The sequence below is a fragment of the Ictidomys tridecemlineatus genome, chromosome 11 (assembly GCF_052094955.1).
Source record: "Ictidomys tridecemlineatus isolate mIctTri1 chromosome 11, mIctTri1.hap1, whole genome shotgun sequence".
Lineage (NCBI taxonomy): Eukaryota > Metazoa > Chordata > Mammalia > Rodentia > Sciuridae > Ictidomys > Ictidomys tridecemlineatus.
In genome coordinates, this window is record NC_135487.1 from 5,221,021 (window position 1) to 5,247,640 (window position 26,620).

Consider the following 26,620-nt stretch of genomic DNA (forward strand, 5'->3'; position numbering starts at 1 on the left):
CCCGAGTCACTGCATCTTGCCGCATCTTACACCTCCTGTGTAATCATCAAGACAGCAATTATCAGAATAAGCAGCTGGGAGAGGTAGAGCTTTATCCTATATCTAGCATTACCATAAAGCCTTACTGCTTCTGAACAGCCTTTTACAAAACATCCTCTGAGAGAAGAACAATCAATTTATATCCGTGAGCCATGAGTCCGGAAAAATGCACATTCCACACTTGCACTCAAACTTACCCCCTTTTCCCCCATTTCAGTTGCCAACATCCATACTCGCTGCTGATTGCCAGCTCCTGCTCCTTGCAGCAGCCCAGCATGCTCTCTGCTGGTGCCAAAATACCCTTCCACCAAACCCCACTAACTTCTGGAACTGTCCTAGAGGGGTAAGGCAAGTCCCGTATTTTGCTTCCGCTGTGCATGTACTTGTTACTCCTTTAAAAACACATATGATACAGCACATTTTTAAAGGGGCTCTGGGGAGGGAGGTAATATTCCTATTTTATACCCTATGGGATATAAAATACTGATAGCTTTTAAAAACGGGATTCTCCTTACCCCTACAGGCCCTCTCCCGGCTTCAGAAAGATGCTGTGGTGGCTGTGATGCCACCGGCAGAGAGCATGCTGGGGGGTCACACAAAGCAGGAGTTGGAGATCTGCAACAGGCCTGGGAGTTGTGGACCTAAAAAAGAAAAGAGTTTTAAGTTAACGTGCCCAATGCCCCCTCATGCCCTGGTTATTGGGGGCACTCAGCACACAAGCAGGTATCTGCAAAAATCCTTTAGCAGATGGCCTCTGAAATCTCAGAGACTTTGTTCTGTCACATTCTGCATTAATCAAAGCTGTTTCCTTATTTCCGTGTGAACAAACTTCTGGCTCCAGATTTCAACTAGGTCCTTTCATAAAAAGTATGGTGTGTGCCCCTCAAAATAACCAAGTAAAGATGTGACACAGTGCAATAGCACAGTAATAATGGCATGCTTTGCTTATAGTAAAAACAAAATATTCAGTGCTATTATGTAAATATAACAGTGAAACTAAACCACATGTAGACCAACCCAGCTTTCAGAAGAATTTCTAATGCAACATGCTGAAGCCCATATATTTAATAAACAGTCTAGGCATTATAGCAGCCAAAGAGAGAACCTGTCATTTTCTTGAAGTACTACTTTAATTTTGTAAAGATGAAGGTAAGATAAATAGACATTGGCTTAAAAACAGAGGAAAGAGGAGGACATTCAAAGTGAGATTTAATTTTCTCAAAATGCCCACAAGGTGAGGCTAATGAACAGGCACAGAGCACAAAGCTCAAGACAGTTATTTCTTCTGGGGGCAAAGCCAGTTAAACATGTACCACCTCTCTCTGTCTCTCTCTCTAAACATTGAAAACGTTTAAAACTAGAAAGAAAAAAAAAAAGATTAGAAAGCACTTCTGAAAGCTAGTATAGTCCTTCTGAGTATCAGGAAAGATGTCACAATAATAGTTTGAATATGTTCCCTTTCAAATATTCTAGAAAGCATATAAATTTTTTTAACCAACTAATCCAGTTTCATGTGGTGGTTTATAAACTTTAGAAATCTGTAAGCCAAATCCTTATACATATAAGAACCTCTGTTCTTAAAGATGGTTAAGTAATAGAAAGTCAACTTTTTAAAATATTAAATCATCAATAAGGTTCCCTGTTACATGTGATCCTTTTTGAGAAACCATCATTGTCTAAAATACTTCTGCGAACCAAGATTTTCATAAAATCCACTAACTACTATTTTTATGATTCTTAACACCACCAAGACAAATCAAGAAAATAAGCTATTAGGAATGTCTTTATCATGATCATGCTCTTTTCCTTTCTTTCTTTACAGATCACCATGTACAGTGTATCTTCAGTTCCTCATAGTAAACCTCTGCAGTTGGTCTCTGATCACCAGAGCCTCTATGACAATATCAATGATTGTCTTGTGTCATCAGAAATAGCCTCCTCCATCATGCACCTCCCTCCTCCCCCTGCTATAATTCAAATTCAAGTAAAAACTCAAGTGTGCATTTAAATGTACAATATATTTAATATTTTTCACCATAAGCATCAAAACAAAGATGAATTCCTCTTTAATGTCCTGACTAGGAATTCAATGAATCAGAATTTAAATTCAAATAAAACATTCAAATTAAAAGTTTCAAAATTTTAACACACAGTGAAGCATTTCTAAACACTTCGGCATTATTTTAAATATGCAAAAGTTCAAGAAATTATTAAAACATTTTAGGCCTTAAAATCAGAGCCTTTTCAAAGCAAATCATTGTTCTTATGAATCAGAAAACATTGACAGTATCTCAGTTTCCTAATTTTCTCTCAAGCACTTTTCCTGTTTTTTTCTGGAACTATTCTGAGTTGGTTCTTAACACAAACACCCATATATACATACACGAATTTCAAATTTCCAGTTCTAAGGAGTCAAGTTTGAACAAGACTTCATCAATATTCTTGCATAGCAGATATCTGCAAAATACCAGACTGTCCCAACTTTCTTATGTGCATTGAAAAACAAAAATTAGAATATCTATAGTTTTCTGCATAAAGTTTCACATACATATAATAAGTAAATAACACTTTCAGAAAAACATTTTATAGAAATATATATAATTTAAAAAAACTAAACGACTTCTTGGAACCCTAAAATCTAAATGAATCAGGAGAAAATTAATTACCCAAATTCACAGTTTTTGTGTACCATTAAAATTTATATTCCAGGGGCCCATCCTGCCCTGCAGCCAAGAGTAAAACCAACTGCTGAGAAACAGAGAAAAACGGAGCGTAAAAAAAAAAAAAAAAAAAAATAGAATGGTCTGAGATTATTTACTCCCAAAACCTCATTTTAACTTCCAGTTAAGTGAACATCTCGCTATCTATTTCTAAATTGATATCTATGAAATGCAGAAAGGATGTTTTAGTCAAAGACTCTATCAGCACTGCTCCAGTAATTGAGAGGGTATGAGGTTCAGATATCCAACAACCTTACCTTAACTATACATCCATCCAACTCAGAGCTAAGAACTTTCATTCCAACTTGTGCCTCTTAAAAGATTAAATGAAACTATAAACTTCAAATTTACAAATACAAAGAATGTTTAGTCCTTGCACTTAATAGTCTGGTGTAAACCTAGTATCCCCTTCTATTTTTTTTTTTTTTAACAAGGCTAATATAAGCAAGGATGACCTTTATTTCAAACAAAGAAAAATAAAAGTATGGCCTCTAAAATTCTGGCACCAGTTCAGTAATGGACACCATTTCTTACCTTAGAAACCATGGCATACTGTACCCTATAAGTATGTACAATTAGTATGCAACAACTTAAAAAAACAAATGAAGGAAAAAAAGAAATCACAGTCTAGAGTACAACCACATGAATGCACTCACTTCTGACAGATGACAGCAACCAAACTGAAAGGACCAACTTCTTTGAAAGAAGCATCCTACTGTCCATTCATTATTTGTTTTTAAATGACAGGCAGGTCCGTGCCCCACAAAATAGAAACAGTAACAAATGTGAAAACTGTTGCTTCATCATCCAACACAACACACATACCACAAAGCTGTAACTGAGTGGTACTGAACTTTTTATAAGGCATAAAGCAAGAGGGTAAAGGGAAGGAACTACAGAAAGAAACATGGACTTCAGGCCTGTCCCAGGGATGTCAGAAACACAATCCAAACCACCACAGACCCTCAGAAGCTGTTTCTCCACCCTGAGGCTCTTCTCACAGCAGGTGGCCTTTTCTGGAGTATTCACACAAAGACTAAGCCTCATTTAATTTTGCTAAAAGCCAGTCACATTGAAAACTTAAAACAGAATATAATGACACCTAAAATATGTTATGGCAGTCATTTAAACTCCCTGAGGAAAATAAGAAACTCCTTTTTAAAAATTAGAGAAATATTTTTAAAGAAATAGGTTCATCATTTAAATACATTAAATACTACTACAGGCTAAGTAAAGGTAAATGATCAAATTTCTTGGGATTAGTCTTTCCCCCCAAAACTCTTTCATTCAACTAATATTTACTGAGCATTTACGTTTTACCAGAAACTCTTGGTAAAACAGACGAGATATTCAATAGACACAGCACTAATGCCTGAATTTTTTCAAACTACTACTACTGAAGTTTTTCAAAACTTATCCAGGGAATTTTTTTCCCACTGAAATGTTACTCAGTCAATGTTTAGTATTTAGGATGGATGTTACAGTCAAGTCAAAGTGCTAAGCACAAAATATTGATCACTGAACAGAACAGACAAAGAGCACCAACTAAATATCAACATCATGATTACTGTTATCCTTCAGGGAAGGCCCTGTGCTATATGATTTGTAAACAGCCTACCTACCTGGTGAGGTATGTCTTTTTACCCCAACTTCATATGTAAATAAAGTAAAGTTAAGTTGGTTAAGTGTCTTGCCCCAAATCATGAAAGATAGCAACTCACAGGACGGAGCATAGGAACCCAGACAGCCCAATGTTGAGTCCATCAGTTCCAGAGTTACGTATCCCTGATTAATTCTGAATTAGTTATATTCACACTAATGCAGATCTTCTCTGCCACCATTGAAAAAACACTCCAATGCAAGATTTACCTATTATTAAAATGAATGCCCATTTCATAATATGCATATAAACCATACAATCTGTGCTCCACAGTCACAATAACAAAACTGCAATTAAACAACTGTAATAGGTAATACATGTGTCTAATAAATCATTATATATACATGTGAATGTGTACCCAAAGAGTGCTTGTTTTTTTTTTTTTTTTTTTTTTTTTTTTTTTTTTTTTTTTTTTTTTTTTTTTTTTTTTTTTTAGAGAATTTTTAATTTTTACTTCTTAGTTCTCGGCGGACACAACATCTTTGTTGGTATGTGGTGCTGAGGATCGAACCCGGGCCGCACGCATGCCAGGCGAGCGCGCTACCGCTGAGCCACATCCCCAGCCCCAAAGAGTGCTTGTTAATGAAGCCTCTACATGACATCTCCTATGTTCCTTAATTACTAAGTTTTCATTTTAGTAGAAGTAAAACAGCTTCTTGTTGCTTTTATTCCACTTCTGAGCAGCTAAATTTGGTGAAGGGAGGGCAGTTCCCATAAGCAGTACCTAGGCTGAAGATAATTTCTCTGCAGCCTCTCTTCAGCTGTACTATCAGGAAACACATGAATAAGAACTGACAGGTAACAATCGACTTTGGAGTAGGGTTGTGGGTAAAGACCAGAGATTATGGAGAAATGTTCATGTTCCCCACTCCGGCTGCTCATATATGGCAATGAAACATAGACAGGGATATGGTATTAAACCATGAATAACCTGGCTTCCACATTCATGGCAGAAATGGAGATGTGTCTCCTCCAAGGTGACTAGTGAGTGGTATATATTCTTAGCTTTTCCATACTCACAACCAGCAATGAAAATGTACTCTCTTTTGGGATGGACAGTGCAACAGCACACTCCTCCATGCATCACTGTTAACAATGCACCCAGGCAACTCAAAGTCCACTTTATAACATCCTCAATGACCTTTCTTCACTCTAAGTACTGTTTAAACCAAGTTCAATCTGAGGGATGATTTCTCCAGTTTTAATAAAATGAATCAATTGAATCTTAAATGGTATTCAAATAATTACATATTTTTCCTGAAAACTCATTTGGCCTAAGTAACAGCTGAAAAACCCACTAGGAAACCAAAATCATACTTCCTTCTAGTGTTAGAGTGATGGCAACTCAAGAATCCACATAAAACCCCATGCAGAATATTAAAGAAAGAGCTTTGATTATTGATCTATGAATAAAGAATTAGGCAGGAACTATTACAAGGAACTCCTTGATATTATACGGAATCATTCTCAGACACCATGCTCATTCCTAGATAGCAAACTAGATCTCTATTATACCTAAGACTTGAATTTTTATAAAAATAGAATTGCAGTTTTTAAAAATCTTTCTTTTAGAACAAAAAGTGAATAAATGATTTTTTTCTCCACCAATACTGTTGAGTAGTCTCTTAAAAAGAACAATATTTTATACTTCTTCACTGCCCTTTATGGTCACTCAACAAAAAACACAAAGCAGGTTTTCAATAAATGCCAGTCCGAGGCACTGATGATGACCCAAAACACTCCTAATTTCATTCTGGGATAGAATACTCCTTGATAATCCTGACTCTTTCACGAACAAAATCCTCCAAGCAATCTAAGTCGCATGGTAACCCAGAAACATAGGGGAGGGCAGCAGAAGAAAGGGTTGAAAATGACACACCAAGCCTTCAGTTGCAGTTAACATTAACAGAGATCCACTCAATCTAGTCCAAGTAAAGAGTCCTTTACAGACAGGGAGCAAAAGGATGATCTAAGAACCCAAGACAGAAGTGTCAGCCTCCTTGGGTAGTCCTCTGCTTTCACAGATGTCCTCTTGCTTACCAGTTTGCCATCTAACACTCAAGCAGTTCTTGATTCATCCTTTTAGCCTGCAACCCTGCTAACTGCCTTGGTTTTCCAAATCTAAACTCTTTAAAAAACAACAACAACAAAAAAAGTTCAATTCATCTTTTCACGACAAGCCACAAAGATCACAGATTGCCACTCCAGATTATTGTTTTAAAGAACTAAAGATTTTGCCAACTGTTTTATTATTTATGAGATAGGTGCAGAAACCTACTTTCTTGTTGATCCTTTTTTCTTCCTACTTCCCAATTAAGCACATACTGCCATCTGCTCTCTTGAGCCCCTGCTTTTAAAGACTTGTTCCATAGATAAGTTTGGTCGATGTACTCAAACAGAACCAGATCTCCTGGTTTGGAAATAAGTCAAATCAAATGAATAATTTCTAAGAGTAAGAAAGCTTCCTAATAGAACACATGATTCACTTCCCTTGAAAATGCTACCTTTAGAAACCTCTGCACAGTTAGAAATTTAATTACTCTGTACCACCATAGCCTCCACCCTCTCTGAAAATGAGTGCTATAAATATGCCTGGCAGTGCCGAGTGCCTGTATTCTGATGCTTAAATATGAATAAGGCAGGGGCCATGGGCCCTACCCCAAACAAAAGGCCCACATCTTATCATCCAAACTGAGACACTGTGGAGAGTGAAAGGGGAAACTGTTTAAATAGTCTGGCTGGGCCACTAAGTCATAAGCCAGGACAGAAAAGTAGTTTTGTTCTGTACTATAGACCCAGATTCTAAGAGAATGTAATAGCAGAGTGTAGAAGACAACCCACATCCCCACATAAAATCCAAAAGTTCTTCTTACCTCACATGTAACTAGTTGATGAAATGTTACCCAAGACCCTCAGAGTTCAATAACTTAGTATTACCCTACTGTTATGACTGGTAGAAGGTATCCCCTCATCCCCACTTCAACTCATTAGCCTTTATTCTATTAAACACTGTAAGTTTATCCTAAGACTAATCTTACCATTGGAACACTACCATAAAGAACAATCAGCAAATTCTTTTTACAATCCCCTTATACTCGAAATCTTAATCTCAAAAACCCACAATTGTAAAATGATTAATTCTCATTTTTGGTATAAACAAACACATATCACATCTCTCAGTTACAACCTACAAACCAAATTTTTGCTTTATAATAGCTAAAAAGATAAAATATCTAATTACAACATTTCAAAGCTATTGGATTTTTCTTTCATTTTCATTGCTTCATTTGCCATGTTATTTGCTATGGGCAAAACCAACTCCAATCTTTAAAATCTTGCAAAAAACAAAAGCATATTTCCTTCTGTTCATCTTTTCCCCTTATTGCTTGCGTGAAGTGAAGGGAGGGAAATTCTCATCTATTTATTTATCTTTTCATTAAGAAGTATGCAGAACTACAAAAATAATAAAGTGAACATAACTACATTTTTTTCCAGGAGCAATATTGCACCATCTCCATTATTCTCATGCAACAATCACAAGTATGTACTAATACAGAATCTCAAACAAAAACACAAAAAATAGCAGTGTGTGCATCCAAAAAAGGTGTCTAAACACACTACACCATACTTTCCACTTGTTTTTGCAGACAGCTTTACATGTGCTGTATTATACCAACAGCGACAACAGAAGCTTCAGCTTTTATTGCTGTTAATACCCTGAGCAATTACTGTATCTCAGCAGAAGTCTCTGCCCAGAACAGCAACTATCACACAATAATCAGCCCTTTGTAAGGGGCACTGCTCAAACATGAAGGCACTTGCTAATGTGCAAAAAACTGTACAAAGGAGCTCAGAATCTTAACAGGTAAGAGAAAAAATCTTTACAATTTTATTTCACAGCCATGTACTTTCCATGGTACACAAGCATTTGGTTTAGTAAAAAAATCACACACACAGATAATAAGCAAGAAGAGAACAGCAGCAGCAGCTACTACACCAAACTAAAACTTTTCTGGAAACAAGTCCACCTCCCAAAATTTCGGTGTCAGTGCAGTATCTGTGAAAAAAAAATTTTGTAAGGAAATATACAATAAAGAGCAAAGACCTCCGAAAATGGTAAAAAGTCATCCTGGCATGAAACTGAATATAAAACATTTAATTTCCAAGATTAAACTGCAATGCTCCTCTGAAAAACAGCAAGGGAAGTTGTAAGCAGCCTGCAAAGAGTCAATAAATCTTAGAAGTAAATGGCACAGTTGACTCTCTTCAAAATCAGTCTGCATGTGTTACTTATGTAATAACATTTTAATAAGGAAAAATATAACACATATTTGTTAGTAAACTAGATGTTTGGGTCGCTGAAGATGATAAAAAGAAACAAGGGAGATGAGGGGTTAAAGAACTTTTCAGACTATATTACTTTTCTTTAGGCTGAAATATCACATGAAATGTGTGTCAGAACACAAATACTGTTAAATTTCAATGGGTTTTGGAAATGGGGTAGTCACAGGTACTGATTAATATACATCCTCTACAAAGCAAAAGAATCAGGATATTTCTCTACCTAACAGTGCAGACAGTGGTCCACAACCTTTAAGCAAAAGGATCCCATTCTAAGATCAAAACATTTCAAAACATTCCCAAATGATACTATTTCCGTAGCATTTTCATTTATCAGGCTTTTGAAGAAAATACGTAACAGTGATTTTTAACTGCATATTGCTCATAAATTTTGAAATATCAAAATAGCATATTAATATACATGAAAAATAAGATATATAGACGCATGAAGTGCATTTATATACATAAGATTGAGGATGCTTAATTTGCAGACATGTGCAAAAATCTTTCAACATCCAGGGATCCAAAAACAAAATTGTGGAAACCACCAGGCTAAACCCAAGAGACTTCATAATAGGGAAGAGGCACCAGCTAACATTCTTGGTGGGAAAGTCCCCATTGAGAAAGGACAATAGCTGGACCATGCATGATGCAGACTTCTTCTAACAACCTTTGGGAGGGCTGGGGATGTGGCTCAAGCGGTAGCGTGCTCGCCTGGCATGCGTGCGGCCCGGGTTCGATCCTCGGTACCACATACAAACAAAGATGTTGTGTCCGCCGAAAAAACTAAAAAATAAATATCAAAAAATTCTCTCCCTCTTTCTCTCCCTCCCCCTCCCCCCTTCTAAAAAACAACAAACAACAACAACAACAAGAACAACCTTTGGGAAAGCCCAAAACCAGATTCAAAGTACACTCCAGACCCACCAAAATGTCACAGAAATATATAATTCTTCACAAGAAACTTGTCTCTGGCTCATTTGTATTCTTTTTCCTAGTTGTTAATTCCTAAATTTACCTCAGACTATTAATAATGGCAAAAGCAAACTATTCCAGAAACTCAAAGAGTATCTCTGAAATTGTCAGAACAGCTACTAAAAGAATAAATACTTCAGACATATTGTTTACAATATAAAAACATGATCACACCATGTCGCAAAACTGAAAAGATGAAACTAGCAACTGCCTTGTTGACTGCTTCCTGTCAAGGGTGAGGGCAAAGACAGAGAGAGCAATGGGGCTGGCCACAAGAGGCTCAGAGCAGAGGAGGCACAGTAAAGCATGCTTACCAGTTTGAAGTCTTGAATGCTACAGATGAAATACGGTGTGTTTGGCCTCCGACTCTCGATATACACACAGTCTTTAAAAGAAAAAGAAAATTTAAAACAATGGCATTTACCTTTAAGGGAACAAAAGACAGGGCCCATAAAAGGCACTGCATAAATAAATGACAAAGCGCATACCTTTCATAGTAAAAATTTCTTTTCAAAGGCAATATTAAATTATAAATAACTTCAAGCTAAAGGAAAACTGCCCTTTGGTTCTTTTTGACAACCTTCTTGATAATTTAAAGAACCTGATTTTTTTCAGGGAAAGGGGGATCCCACAGGACTATCCATATCCACATGAAGAAGTTTAGAAAAAAGGCATTACTTGCTCAAGATTACACAGCAAAGGGGCTGGGGTTGTGGCTCAGTGGAAGAGGCGCTTGCCTCACACATGTGAGGCACTGGGTTCGATCCTCAACACGACATAAAACTAAAGAAAATAAAAGATATTGTGTCCATGCATAACAAAAAAAAATTTTTAAAAAGATTACACAGCAAGTCAAAATTGTAAATAACTTATTCAGATAGATGTTCTCACATTCACAAAAATGACTTTGCCAAGAGCTACTTTATTCTCAATAAACATTTTGAGGAAAGAAAAAAAATTTCAAAAAATTTCAAAGAAAACCACTTGAATATGCTATTACAATGATCTTTTCATTTAAATCACAAAAAAGAAAACTAATTTAATCTCTTGTGGATAACTATTATATATTAACATAAACATAATTTATTTTCTAACTGTAAAGAAAAACATGGCCACCAATCAGAGATGGAATAAAGTAAACCAAATTACATTTTCTTCAGGGAAAAAAGAGCACTTTCTTAAACTGCATTTGATATGGCAATGGTTGGGTAATTATTTACTCTCAACAGCGAGAGTAGACCCAGATCCAAGATGGTGGGCTAGAATGAGGTTGCATTCTGTGTCTCTCTGTGACCTAGGATTCTGGTAGAGGGGATACTCTTTCTCTGCGAATTATTAGAGGATCCCCCCATCCCGAAAGCTGCTCCATCACAGGTCTCCAGACCTCAGCTCAGAGTCAGCCCAGGACTCCCGGCCGCCCACCCACCCAGGACCGCTGGCATCAACACCTGTGTGGGACTTGGCTGCCCACCGATGCAGGATACATGGCCACTGCACACATGCAAGGCCACCACTCCTGTATGAACCCCCATCTACCAACATGGGGCTTCCCCAGTCACCTCCATCTTGGAACACTGCAACAACTGTCATACTGCCCAACTCGGGGTAGCCTGCACCTGGGGACACAGGACAGGGTCTGGAGACAGCTGCCAGTGACAATACTTCATGCCACACAGCTACATCTCTGAAAATGCCACCCAACGCCACAACCCGGCCCAACCCCACCCAACAACCCATCTCTGAAAACAGCCACCTCCATCTTGGGACACCTTTGACGCCATCTTTAGTTGGGGCAACTCCCAGCTTGGGATACCTGCTGGGGCCTAGAAGCAATATCAAGGTACCTCTAGTCCCCAATTCCTCCCTCTCCCTTGTAACCGCTAATCTGGAACAGTGTTTGTGGGCCACCAGGCCAGTCCATAGCTCGAAAAGCCCAGTCGTGAACTGCCCAATACAAAACAGCTCTCCGCTGCAGGTGCACAGCCCCCGGTGCACAGCCCCCAGAGCGCAGCCCATAAAAACCTCCAGAGAGAGAGATTCATGATAAGGAAGCAGAAAGGAAGGTGGTGTAAGTGAGATACAGTTTAAAGAATAAATGAGAGACCAGGAATTGTGAGGTCTACAGGCAATATAACAAGACCAGGAACCCATACCACTGAGTCACATGAGCAGCCCCAAAGGAGATCCTTGGGGTGTAGCCTCCCAACAGGGATCAGCAAGTGCTATATCCCACCTCCAGGAGCTCCGCCCCCAAGACCAACCCTCCCACCCTAATAACCTTCACCATCCTGAGGGTGGAGATAACCAGGAAACAACAGACAACCCCACCTTTAGATGAGAAGGGAAGCAGGAAAGATATTGAACTCCAACAAAATCAACAGCTGGAGTAGAAAAGGTTTTTTCTTTTTTTTTCTTTTTTTTTTTATGGCATCTTAAGATTTAAAAAAGGAAAGCAATACCTATAGAAAGGTAAAATCCTTCCACATTACAACTGACGATCATCATAAAGCTTAGGACAAGAAAATGTACAGAATATTTACTGAGAAGGAAAGGTATGAGAGTCAATCAAACCTCCTAGGGAGACTGCTCATAATGCCATGATGAAAATGCCATTTGTTTTATCCTTTCTCCTGACCCTTCAGAATGTTCTTAACAATTGGCAAATTCCTCTACTGCCTCACTGTTCACACATGTTAGGAGCCAAGAAAGAGAAAGAAGCAACTGTTTGGAGCCATCTCTTGTCCAGTGGAGAGTTCAGTCCACCAGAAACTCCACAGAGAGTCAGATCACGAGAAAGCCCTCTCTGTAGAACACACCTTTCCAGGAAACTATGTGCAGGACTTCAGGATTTTGTGTCCAAAGGTGATTTGCGATGAGAACATGGAGAAGGATGTTGATGTGGTGGTGGTGGAGGAGGAGAGAGAAGAAGAAGAAGAAAGGAGGAGGAGGTGGAGGAGGAGGAAGGAGTGGGTAAGAAAGAAGACAAAGGAAGAAGGAGAAAGAAGAAGGAAGAAGAGGAGAAGGAAGGAGAAGAAATAAAAACTGAATGTCAACTATTGTTTTGTTTTGTTTTGTTTTTTGGTACCAGGGATTGAACTCAAAGGCACTGGACCACTGAGCCACATCCCCAGCCCTATTTTGTATTTTATTTAGAGACAGGGTCTCACTGAGCTGCTTAGTGCCTCACCTTTGCTGAGGCTGGCTTGATCCTCCTGCCTGGGACTTCTGAGTCACTGGGATGCGCATGCATCACTGTGTCTAGCCCGAATTCCCCAACTGATTTCTCTCCTCAGAAGCAAACTCAACAGACTTAATCCCTGAATCCATGCACAACATCAGCTCAGAAATGAGTTACTGAACTTTCTATCTTAATCTGGGTCCCAGAAGCTCAAGAAAAAGAAAAAGAAACTCTGCTTCAACATTCAGTCAACATCTTCTTAACAAGCCAGAGGCCTCTTCCCACCAGGGTAAACTTTGTCTTCACACCCCTAATATAATATTCAAGTAAAAACAGAATTCCCTATATAAAAACTATAGCTCCAACTTACATGACATCGGGATGACCCAAGTTCTTCATATCTGTGCCCCTCTGGCCCCTCTTGTACCCACTCCCAGCATTTCAAATCTCTAGGTATCAGTTATATAATTCTTACTCAACCTAAACACAAACCACAATCTACAATGTCCTCTTCTTCCAAGCACTTCCTATGAAAAGCTATCTTTTTCAATTTCATGACAGAAAATCATCCTAGCCTAGCTACTATTCACTGGTTTCAACATGAATAATGAATAGGTCACTTTCAAACTAATGATTTCCACCTTTTAAAGTTCAAGTGACAAAAGTAATTTGCTGGGATTTGGGAGACAGCTCAGTTGGAAGAGTGCATGCCTTACATGCACAAGGTCCTGGATTCAATCCCCAGCACCACAAAAAAAAAAAAAAAAAAAAAAAAAAAAAAGAAAAGAAAGAAAGAAAAAGAAAAAAGAAGTAATTTGCTGATTTCAATGATTCAGTCCCATGCAAATAAATGCCACCCTCTTCCCCTGGGCTACATTCTCCAAAAGAACCATCAACTCCCATGTCCCATCTGTGCCAAACTGTCTTTCATCCTTCATTCCACCACCTTCTGGTCATACCAACCTCACAAATAACACCTCCCTTTTTTATATAACATCAGCAATTCACATTCCCTGTTTGTTCAGTTATTTGTTCACCATAATGTGGACAGTGAAGGGCATACAACTCTGATCTCAATCTTACAGAATCTGAAAACTCATGTTTCCATTCCCTATACCCACCAAGAAGCCATTTCTAACATTAGCGTGAGTAAAGTAAGACAGGACTGAATTAAACAACAGATGCTTAAATAGTGAGGACTAGGTACAAATTTGTCATTATTTTACACAGGAAAAAGCTTTATATTTTTTTTCATAATCAAGAACCTTTTTTTTTTTCTTATTTCCCCTCTAATTGTGAGACATAAAGCAGTTATGAGCTGGTACATAAAAAATCTTCCAGAGAAGCTATATTCTTTAATTTCTTACTGCAAAGTGACATTCAAGGGAATGATTACCTATAAATTATACCAGAGGGTAAATTCTGTTAAGAGAAGGAAGGAAAGGAACCTGCTGCTGGCCTATGAAAGGCAGCCCCTGATCTCTGCTTGCTAAACTCTTCTCTGCACTCTTACACATGGAGGACTGCTGCCTGGAGAACAGGAAGAACAAGAGCCCATCCTCAAACCTGGCATTTTGAATAATCACAATGACTTATCAATGCCTTCCTTGCACCTAGATTAAAAAACTATCTTTTTTTGTTTAAAAACTACCATGGCAACCCAAAGTGATCCAAAAAGATGATCTCGTCAGATCTCAATATACAATCTGCAAAAACAGTATCTGTGTCAAATCATATCTACCAGTGCTTTGAAATATTAAAAAAGTCAGATAATCTCACTATAAAATTAAGTGACAAAACTTAAGAGTTTATTTGACATAAATAGTACTAAATCACAGATGAGAGATGGTATGAGCTAAAATCTTTGAAGCTATGCCAACATACCATACAAGGCAGGGAAAGGGGGCTGCACTGTTTTGACCTGATTTCTCTCATTTACTTTTTAAATAAAAATACGAAATTACTGTAGAGACATATTTTTCTTCCCACAACCTTCCTACAAAAATTAGGGTATGGTGGGGCTCACCTATAATCCTAGTGATTCTGTAGGCCAAGGTTGGAGGGTACCAAGTTCAAGGATAGCCTCAGCAATTTATAAAAATTAAAATTAAAGGGGCTGGGGTTGTGATTCAGTGGTAGAGTGTTTACCTAACATGTATGAGGCCCTGGGTTCAATCCTTAGCACCACATATAAATAAAGTTTAAAAAAAAAATCCATTGGCAACTAAAAAATATTTTTTAAAAATTAAAATTAAAAAGGGCTAGGGATGTGGCTAAGTGGTATAGTGCCCTAGGTTCAATCCCTAGTACAATACTGCAAGGGAGCTAGGGAAGTGATCCATCTAAAGGAGACTATTTTCTTTTCCCTCCTTCCCTCCCTCCCTCCCTCTCTTTTTTAATTTGGTACTGGGGATTGAACCCAGGGACACGTTTATCAATGAGCTATATCCCCAGCAACACAGGGTCTTCCTAAGTTGCTTAGGGCCTTACTAAATTTCAGAGCCTGGCCTTGAACTTACAATCCTCCTATATCAGCCTACTAAATAGCTGGGGATTACAAGACTCTACCACACCATGCCCAGTTTTAAAGAGAATACTTTTTTTGGTGGTGGTGCTGGGGACTGAACCCAGGGTGGTGTTAATGTAAGACAAGCACTCCACCAACTGAGCTATATCCCCAGCCCTAAAGAGAATACTTTCTAAGAAACAATTCGGAATTCAAATCTCACCACCCCTATTCCCCCCGGCAAAAAATAAAAAATAAAAATAAAAAAAAAATATATATATATATATATAAAAATTTTAACTTTTCATTTTTCTACATAGTAAACACAAAAATCATATGAGGAATGAATGAACGAATGAATGAAGACAGATGCTGACTGGGATCCCAAAACGCTGCTATATTAACAGCACTATGAACGAAAAGAATGCTTTTTTCTAATATTTATTTAAGCAATAACTTGACTAGAAGCAGGCTCACTTATAGTTTTCTGCGAATAATAAGAAGCCAAGTGTCTGGTAACAGTGGAGAGCTCAAAGGGGAAAGGAAACAGACATGAAAACAGGACCTCAGCAGGGAACACCTTCCCAGCACTGCCCCTTATCTTGTTTTGACTCTTATCAGCTGTCACCACAACTGGCTGTATCATCTTGAAGATGATAAACTCACTGGGGAAAAAAAATTTTCAGGAAACATATGTCACCAGCCCCTTCCTTCTTCAATATCACGAAAATTCAGTCACATGCACTGAAACATTGATGATTCTTAATTAGGGCTATAAAGCTTACTTGGGCTTTTGTCTAAACAGAATATCATGTGCTTCTAGGCAACATTTATCTGTCTTTACTGCTCACAGGGAAAATTAAACCATGAGAACAACAATGCTGGAGAGGAAGGGTGGGAAATAGGGTTTTAATAAACTAACTAAATGGAATTTTGTTCAAATTCCACATTTCTCTTCTAGAAGCATGGAAAACTTTCAATACATCAAAAGCTTAAAAACTGACCCTAGCTCATTATCTCTCTGGCATTAAGAAGTGGATGTTTTGGTATAACTGCTGTAATATGACCCTTCCCAAGTCAATCATGATCAATAAAACAAGACACAGCAAGATCACCCTTCCAGCATCAGAAAACTTGTTACACTGATGCACTCAATTATCAGCCATAATTTTACATCTGCACTTCCCAAGCAAAGAACACTGTAAGCACCCTCTTCTCCGTAATTTATTAGGGAAATATTACTTTAAAAGCCCCTGTTATAGGTGGATGAGGTGTTATGTGTCTGTAATCCCAGTTACTCAGGAGGTTAAGGCAGGAAAAGTCTCAATGTAAGACTAGCCTGGGCATAGTAAGACCCCCCCCATTTCAAAAAAATAAAAAAACCATACTTAATGGTTTTTTAATGTAATGCACATTTAAAGCTCTACATGATACCTAGCACAGCAAAAATTTAAAAAATAAAAGCCCTACTATGAAAATGATTCTAACCCAATTTAACAGCTAAATCCCAGTAGAGTGATGTGGACCTCTATTTTAACTTGTGTTTATATAGTGTTTATGTCAAACAAAAATAGATGCAGACAGTCTAAGGGGGAAAGTGTGTTTTAAAAATTGGTGATGGGTCTGGGGTCTCAAAGCTCAATGGTAAAAAGCTTACCTGGCATAAGTAAAACTCTGAATTTGAGCACCAGCACCGGGTAAAAAATACAAATAAGATGGGCTCAGTGGCACATACCTGTAATCCCAGAGGCTAGGGAGGCTGAGGCAGGAGGAACACAAGTTCAAAGCCAGCCTCAGCAACTTAGCAAGGAACTAAGCAATTCTGTGAGACCCTGTCTCTTAAGTATGAAAAAGGGCTGGGGATGTGGCTCAGTGGTTAAGGACCCATGGGTTCAATCCCTGGCACCAAATAAATAAATATTAAAAATTTTTAAAAGGTGATGATGGCCACCTACCTATTGAAGCAAAGCATTTATATGATTTTTTTTAATTCTGCTATAAAAGCCTTATTAAATAAAGGGTGATCACTAATGAAAATGTTAACACATTCTTTCACTCTAAGATTAAAAGTGGAACATGGCTGACATAATGTACATTTAGGAAAACAATGCAGAACACTATGTCCAGTGTTCATAGGAAAAAAATCATCAGTGACAGATAGGCTGGTGGGAAGATTCTTCTCTTCCCATATGGCTGACAACAAACAAATTGCTTATCTGATCTGGTATCACATCCTGCAGGGCAGATTTCAAGCAACATGGCCTGCTCTGTTTTAGAAAACAACACACTGGGAGCCTGGGCTTTGCAATAAATGCTTCAAACCAATTTCAGTGCTCACTGGAAATACACAGGAGAATTCACAATGTGTAGGCTACAATTCTTATTTGGCAAATGATTCTGTTATAAACTGGTATCATACTGAATCCATTTTCTGTACAGATTTTCTGCTACTGTTTAATGGGCTGTCAGTATAATTTAGATTTCATCTATTTAAACTCATTCAAGCCTAGACCTGATTGTACAGTAAATGAAACATAGTTTTATTCAACAAAATTAATGACAGTTAATTGCAGTCTTCAGTTTTCAATTTTGTAAAAGCAACTGTTCCAAGTTCAAGCATCAAAATTTCCCATACCAATTATTTTTCTGTGCTTTATAAGCATCCACATATTTTGGATGCCTTTCTTATAACACTAAAGTTCAGTTAATAGTTCCTTCCATTCAAACATTTACTTCCAACTTTGCATAAGAGGCAGAACAACTTGAATATAACCAAAGTGTAGATAAATAAAAGTTTCATTGTCAGATTCCCAGACAGTAGCTCTAATACTATGGATTTCTTAAAGTTATCAAAATTGAAGCTTAAATTTTTTTTTCTTCTTTTGTGCTTTACTATTGGATGTTTTTCTTACACATTCCAAATTAGTCACAATGTCAACTTGAAACAAAATGAAATTTATTATGAAGTAGACTAAAAATAACAAATTGGATCTGGACATATGAAGCACATGGCACATATTAATATACAGAACTGAACTGCTTCTGAGACTAAGAATCTGCTTGTACAAGAAATTTCCTTCTGTGTTTTATTTAGCAGCCAACACAATGCTGTGAGTGACTTTTCTTCTTAGGTGATTAACTCTTTCACCTAAGCATCCATCAGCTGCCCATGGAATGCAAGCAGATCTGTACTACTTTAACTTCTAGAAACAGAATCTCAGGAAACTCTGTTCTTCCTACCTTTCCTGGAAGCCTGAAAGGAAACATACAGGCTGGAGGTGGAGCAAGATCCTGATGGAGCCTGAGATGACAAGGAAGGAAGCCACGCAATGGGATAACAAAAAGGTTCACTGTAGCTAAAGAACCAAGCCAAGAATCCACATCTCTTGATCCACAATTCTACATTTTTGGATGCTGTACTCAGATATCCTTACTTTTTTAAAAAAAAAAAATAGGGCAAAATATTTAAACTACATTCATGAATAACACCCAGAACACTAATTTAGAGAAAATACTCCATGCTTCCATAGTACTTGGGGTGCTTGGCAACACCCTACCACTGAGCTAATTTTAAATTTTAATTTAAGACAGGGGCCTCACTAAGTTTTATAGGCTGACCTGAAACTTTCCATCCTCCTGATTTAGAATCCCAAGTAGCTGGAAATACAAGTGTATGTCACTGAGCCCAGGCTGGGTTTTTTTAAACAGGGAGAGCTAACATGCCAAGCATAGTGGCACATGTCTGTCATCCCAGTGACTCCAGAGGTTGAAAGAGGAGGATAGCAAGTTTGAAGACTGCCTCAGGAACTTAGTAAAGCCCCATCTCAAAGTAAAAAATTAAAAGAGCTGGAGAGTCTAGCTCAGCAGAGTAAAGGACTCCTGGGTTCAAGGCCCAGTACCTACCCACCTAGCCCACACCACCACAAAAAAGAAAAAGCTAGGGACAGGTGGCCCTAGAAAGTATTCTTAAAAAACAACACATGGTACAACATCTGTAATCCCAATGACTTGGAAAGCTGAGATAGGACAATGGCAAGTTCTAGGCTGGCCTGGGCAATTTAACAAGATTCCACCTACCTCAAAAAGTACTGGGGATGTGGCTCACTGGTAAAGTGCCCTGGGTTCAATCCTCAGTACCAACAGCTTCTAACTTAAAATGACTGGAATAGCTTGATGAATAGCCTCATCTATTACTTTCAGCATAGATTAAAAATCAACCCCTAGAGGCAGATAAAATAGAGTTCACAGCTTCCTCCCTAAAGAGACTTCACAGCTAAGCCAAGTTCTAGCCCAATTCCATACCAAGATTTTTCAAGTAGCAATAGGGGACCATAGTTTCTCTTCCTGCAAATTGGCTGGCAGAGTGGCTGGCACAGGTTAATTGGCACTTGGCTCCCTCTATTTTTCCACTTCTGTATGGATTTGATTTTAGTACTTGACAGGAAACTCATGGATACTCCTTCCAGAAAAACACAGAGACTACTGATAACCACCTTTTCTGGACATTACAAGACTTCTAAGTTAAAGGTGACTATAGTCACAGCTGCTCAGGAGTTCACAGAAGGATTGCCTGGGCCTACAAGTTCTAGGCCATCATGGGCAACAAAGTAAGACATTTAAAAAAAAAAAAAAGTTTGTAAATGCACAGAAATAATATGTTGAGATACTTATCACAATAAGAAATACAAATATGCAATATATGTACTTAATTAATTAAATAACAAAATTTATAAGAGACTATTCCCTAATAACCTCCCTAGTTTCAAAACAATGAAGCATATGAACATTATTTTGAAGTGTTTTTCCTCTATATGATGTGACAGATGTGCAACTGATATTGGTGTCACAGATACCACCAACATCACTCTTATTGCCTGCCTTCATAATTACATGAAATGCTGAATGTCGCTTGAAATTTAATCAATCAATGAAAATACATTTTTTCCCCACTCAAGTAAACAGTTCCCTACATTCTTTCATAGTTTGTTTGGTTGGTCACATATTCCAGATTATGAACTCCCAGCATTAATGGTATGTAAAGCTGCAATAAAGATTCAAATTTATAATTATTGGCATGGCTAAGAAGCACATTATAAAGCTGCAAACAGCATAACTCCACATATGTTCACTAAGCAGCCATACAACAGAATGTGAACAGTGGGATTCGCTTCTCTGAATTTTAACTTTTACTTTTGCTTATCTAAATTTTTCAGTTTTCTTTCTTAAAAAAATGCATTATTTGTTCACTAAAAAGGAAAACTCAAAGAAGGAAATGGAGGAGGCATATTTTTTAAAAAAAGGTCTATTCCCAAATATTATAAATGTACCTCTAAGGGTGGCAGGGGGAGCAGTACATTAATTCAAGGGAGAGAACATAAAAATGAAGACCCTCTAATCATTACCAAATTACAAAACAATACTGAAAGAGGAACTGGAAATCCATATGTCCATGTATCAGACACCTTAACATTCACAGTCCCAACTGCTGGGAGATAATAAAAGTTAAATATGCGACAAAACTGATGATCTCTACAAATAACTAGCCTGGTACCAAATTTGACCTGAACATCAAGAGCAATTTTTTAAAAAGACTTCATATCACCAGTATCTGTTTTTTGGATAGTTGCTACAGACTTCAAAGAAATCATTCTAATTTGTAGTCCTGAAAAAAACAAAATTTTTCTTCCTTAAAATGATTTCCAGCTAATAAAAAGAACAAACAGGAAATCAGGTCTCTATAGTCTCTCTTGAAAGGTGAGACATAAAATACCTCCTAAGGAAAAAATCATAATCCAAGTTCTAGTGTTGCTAGAATAATTCTCAAATGCAAACTTCAAAACCTTAAGTGCATTTTTACTCTATGGAATAGTTGATTATTAAACCACTATTTTTCAGTTAAACTATTACAGATGATATACAAATACAATACACCAAGTAAGACCTTTTTGTGACAATTCCCTTCCCTGTACCAAAGAAGAAAAATTACAATTATACACAGTATTAACATTCTCACAACTAATCTGGCAACTGTAGATGCCTGTTTTATAAAACCAACAAAATGGGATGCCAGGTCAAGTAAAGTCTGAAAACTAAATATCATCTAATAACAACGATAGCCTACCTGAGAGCCAGGAGCTATGCACAGCTTTTACAAACAGAGCACAAATTAAAATGTTAATCTGAAAATTGAGAATGAAATGCATACTTAAATATTTAAAATCTATATTATAAACTCACTCCATTTACCCCATAATAGCCATAATCAATACTTTCCCTTTTTTTTAATTACCATTAATGCCTATTGATCAGTCTGAAGTGAGACACTAACACTCCATCTGTCAAGCACGGACATGGGCCTAGCACACAAAGAAAGCCTGAACAGTGCCTGCAGACTTCTCAGGGATTTAAAAAAAAAAAAAAAAGCACTATTTCTTAGCCTTTTACAATACACTTTACACATTACATACAATACACTATTACACTGAACATTAGTGAAAAAGGCCTTGGTAAGGCAGCTGACTGGGGAAACTTACAGATATATGGGGAAAAATTAATGTAGAGGCTGAATGAGTGCATTGTGGAATATCCTTTACATGTAAAATGCACTATGCCAGTCTCTTGAGCACATTTTTAACAGTGAAATAATGAAAAAAGATTAATAGAGGCTGGGTAGTCAATACATACAGACTGATAGTTATTATATATGAATTTAATAGACTTAGTAAATTTTAGAACTCTATTCATTTCTAGGCATTTAAACATTCACTTAGAAGAATCAAAAAGTTAATATATCTTCTTCCATCTATTTTTTGACATTTAACATACCCATTACAAAATCCATACTAACACAAACATAGGTAACCAAAGAAATAAAAACACATGTATTGGGGCTGGGGATGTGGCTCAAGCGGCAGCGTGCTCGCCTGGCATGCATGCGGCCCGGGGTTTGATCCTCAGCACCACATACAAACAGAGATGTTGTGTCTGCCAATAACTAAAAAATAAATATTAAATTCTCTCTCTCTCTCTCTCTCTCTAAAAAAACAAAAAACAAAACAACACATGTATTTATTTTGTCTAGTATTTAGGGTTTTTTAATATCTCCAAAGCAAAATTCACATAGGCTGAAATATTTCTTTAAGAGATATCACACTCTTAGCCACACATCTGTTACATAATTGAACAAACTAATATACTGCTCCATTTTAAATTCAGAGACAAATTTTGGAAAGTCTAATTTTCTTTTTTTTTAGTATTTTCTTAGTTTTAGATGAATATAATATCTTTATTTTATGTACTTATTTTGTGTGTGGTGCCTATGATCGAACCCAGTGCCTCACACATGTGAGGCAAGTGCTCAACCACTGAGCCACGGCCCCGGCCCAGAAAGTCTAATTTTCTAAGCTGGTGGAGCTGTCTAGAATACACAGAAGACAATATCTGGAAACACATCAAACACATGGGTCAATATCAAACACAAGCCAACCTCTATCAAGAATAGTCAAATTCTTGCATTTCAATTTAAATTATGTTATCCAACTCAAATACCACCATGTCACTTCAAACCAAAATCAAAATTGTTTTCTTCTAAAATGAGCTTTTTTTTTTAAAACAAAACTAATAGTGTATAACAGATTAAACAACTTTTTTAAGCAATTTCCTTAGCTATTACAAAGCAAGGCATCAATGTATAATTATAATAAAGGGAACATTTAACAATTAATTGAGCCAGCAAAAGCTAAACCCCCAGAGCTTAGGAGCTCAACGATTGCTCACTAAGCAAAAGGGTAGAGGCTCTGAACATAACTGTAGGAAATCTCAGTCCAATTAGACTCTAGGTAAACATAAATCTTGTTCCACTGTGCTTGGGACTCTATTCGTCACAGTCCACTAGACTGAATCTCTAAGCTAGATACTAAAATCAAACAAAAGAACCTCCTACTCCCTCTGTGGTCTCTCCCCATTCCTGTGTATTAATCACAAGTTCCAAGCTGAACAGAGAAGGCTCCCAAAGGTTGTCAGATGGCTTTTACAACTGCCAGAAGACCCACAGAAGAATCACTGTGAGGCAGTACCTTCTCCGAAGATACACTCATGATTTGCCACAGTTGTAATACTTACAACATAATTCACTTTCTTTCATTAGTTTCTGTTCAGAGTCTAGGTAGAGGATATATATTTATACTCTACTGTAAGAAATACAAAAATAAACATACAGGATTTCCAAGAGGCATTTTTTGGAATGGCAATTGTTTCCCTGGGTTTCTTCTCTAGCCAGCTTCTTATGAAGAATTTATGCTAAATCAATCAGGGAAAATCCCAACTGCCATAAGAATAAGGCACCCATTCTATGCCTCGTAGAGCTTGAGAGGAAACAGAACAGATTGTAACTTAATACCTAAATGGGCTTATCAACACAAACATGTAAAAATTATTTTTAAACAATTTACTATATAGAAGACAGGGTTCTGTATTTCTTGGAAAGAAAGAAAGAAAAGAGGAAGGAAGGAAGGAAGGAAGGAAGGAAGGAAGGAAGGAAGGAAGGAAGGAAGGAAGGAAGGAAGGAAGGAAGGAAGGAAGGAAGTCAACACAATAATATTTACTGACAAATGAAAATTACATACAATTAAAATTCGGTGTCTATAAATAAAATTTTATTGGCACAAAGTAATGTCCATTCATTATATATTATCTATTCTTGTTTTCTTGCCATAAGGGAAGAGCTGAGTAGCTGCACAAGAGACTACCTGTCCCCAACAGAAATGTGTGCTATTCTGGCAATTCTCACTAAACAACAAGCTCAATTGATAATGTAAAAATCTACACCATAGAAGACTAATGATGTAAAAGATACATGCTCAGAAACCGTTTGTTAATAGATTGCTTAAAAACTTCTCTACATGGAGAGGCTGGGATTGTAGCTCAGTGGAAGAGCCTAGCACACGTGAGGCCCTGGGTTGGATCCTCAGCACCACATAAAAATAAATAAATAAAATAAAAGGCCTGTGTCCATCTACCAAAAGAAAAAAGAATTTCTCTTCATGTTAAAATTAGGCTCACTGGCCTGAAGCATACAAAAGAGACCTTTTAGCTAATGCCTTCACAAGGATTACAGAGTACCTGCAATATCATGTCTCCAAGGTTCTTGTCACATTCGTCATTTTGGCTGAAAACTCAATACATTTTATGAGATCAGTGATGACAAATATTTCCAGAACTGCACATTAAAAAAAAAAAATACTGTCAATAAAAGTACTTTTTCCAAATGGAACTATATTCACCCTGGAAATGCCATATTCTTCTTCCAGAAGAACCCTATGAGATGACATCACCAGTAAGACAAGACTGAGAACTAGCAAGCAATCCACTGAAGATCATTACAAATATCCACAAGGATTAGACAGTTCTAAGAAAATGGAAGAATGCCGGCCATTCTGACAGGTTCAAAGATCTCTTTTTTTAAGAGGAAACAAATATCTTATGATTCCATCATGCTCAAAAGTCTTTAGAATCAGATAATGTGAGGTGAGAGGTCATGTGGAGTTTTGATAATGAAGACCCTGGAACTGTGAACATCTTTCTTTAGGAGGTACATATCTTTTAAATCTAAAAGAATTAAAAATTAAGTAATACTCATTGGGCGAGGCTGAGGCAGGAGGATGGTGAGTTCAAAGCCAGCCTCAGCAAAATCAAGGCGCTAAGCAACTCAGTGAGACCCGGGTTTCTTAAAAAATAAATAAATAAATACAAAATAGGGCTGAGGATGAGGTTCAGTGGTCGAGTGCCCCAGAGTTCAATGCCCAATACCAAAAAATTAAATAAAATTAAAAATCAAGTAATTCTAATCAACTGGGATGGTAACTAGCTACCTTAAATTGATATGCATTTTCTATCACTGTGAAGATTTAGAAAAGAAGTCAGGTACAGTGGTACATACCTGTAGTCCCACCTGCTGGGAAGGCTAAGGCAGGAAGATCACCATTCATCCTCAGCCTGGACAACACAGCAAGACCTTGTGTCTTATTGGAAAAACAAGGAGGCTAGGAGTATAGCTCAGTGTTATAGTACTTGCCTAATAAGGCCCTAAATTCAATCCCTAGCAGCAGGGGGTAATTTTTTTTTTTTTAAGTTTCACATGATTAATAGTGGGGCTGGGGTTGTGCTTTAGTGGTACAGCACTTGCCTAGTATGTGTGAGGTACTGGGTTCGATTTTCAGCACCACATAAAAATAAATAAAGGTTCATCCACAACTAAAAATATATATATTAAAAAAAAAAGATTTAACAGAATTGAAAGTATCTTAGAAACATTTCCAGGTTATAAAGAAATCGGGCTGGGCACTGTAGCACATGCCTGTAATCCCAGCAGCTCAGGAGGCTGAGGCAGGAGGATGACAATTTCAAAGCCAATCTCAGCAACATAGCAAGGCCCTAGGCAACTTAGTGAGTCCCTGTCTCTAAGAGCAAGGGATGTGGCCCAGAGGTTAAATGCCCCTGGGGAGAAGAAGAGGGAGAAAGAAAGGGAGGGGGAGATAGATAATGGGGAGGAGATGACCTGTACAAAGACAAGAAGAAAGAGGAGAGGAGAGGAGGGGAGGGGAGGGAGGGGGAAGGAGGAGGGGGAAGGAGGAGAGGGAGGGGGAGGAAGGAGAGGGAGGGGGAGGGGAGGGAGGGGGGAGGGGAGGGAGGGGAGGGGGAGGGGGAGGGGGAGGGGGGAGGGGGGAGGGGAGGGAGGGAGGGAGGGGGGGAGGAAGGAAGGAATCGGGCTTGGAGTAGTGGTGTAATCCTAGTCTCAGCAATTTGGGAGGCTAAAGCAGGAGGATCAATTCAAGGTAGGATAGAAGAAACAAAAAACAGAAAGGAGACTGGAGGAAAAAAATCAAAATAACAGGATTTTTATTCAGAAGTTCCACATATATTTCCAGGCCTATCACTCCCTAATCTCTTCCTTCCAGGCCTAAATCCTTGAGAAATCTGTAGATCTATCTGTGCACTAAATCCCTCAATAATTAGATTGTTCGGTTATCTTGAAGAACCTATAAATCAAGAGACTTTCCAGCACTATCCACTGATCATATAACAAAGACCATGTCAGTCTACGGATCCTGAACCTGACCAGCCCAATAGAAACCATTTTGAGACCACCAAACTGACGGATGGGGATGTGGCTCAAGTGGTAGCGAAAACTGAAAAATAAATAT

The 26,620-nt window shown here is 37.8% G+C and overlaps 1 protein-coding gene across 6 annotated transcripts in view; it reads right to left on the minus strand.

Annotated features, from left to right (window-relative positions):
- The window catches only part of Rere (arginine-glutamic acid dipeptide repeats), a 407,183-nt gene that overhangs the window by 225,627 nt on the left and 154,936 nt on the right, over positions 1-26,620 (minus strand). For 5 of the 6 annotated variants that reach the window (XM_078025198.1, XM_078025196.1, XM_078025197.1 and 2 more), the window contains exons 3-4: positions 10,050-10,120; positions 555-680 (exon numbers count right to left, since the gene is read on the minus strand). In XM_078025198.1, the coding sequence (XP_077881324.1) occupies positions 555-680; positions 10,050-10,120 (197 nt within the window). The remainder of the gene's footprint in view (positions 1-554; positions 681-10,049; positions 10,121-26,620) is intronic. The other variant, XM_078025199.1, reaches the window with a different exon arrangement.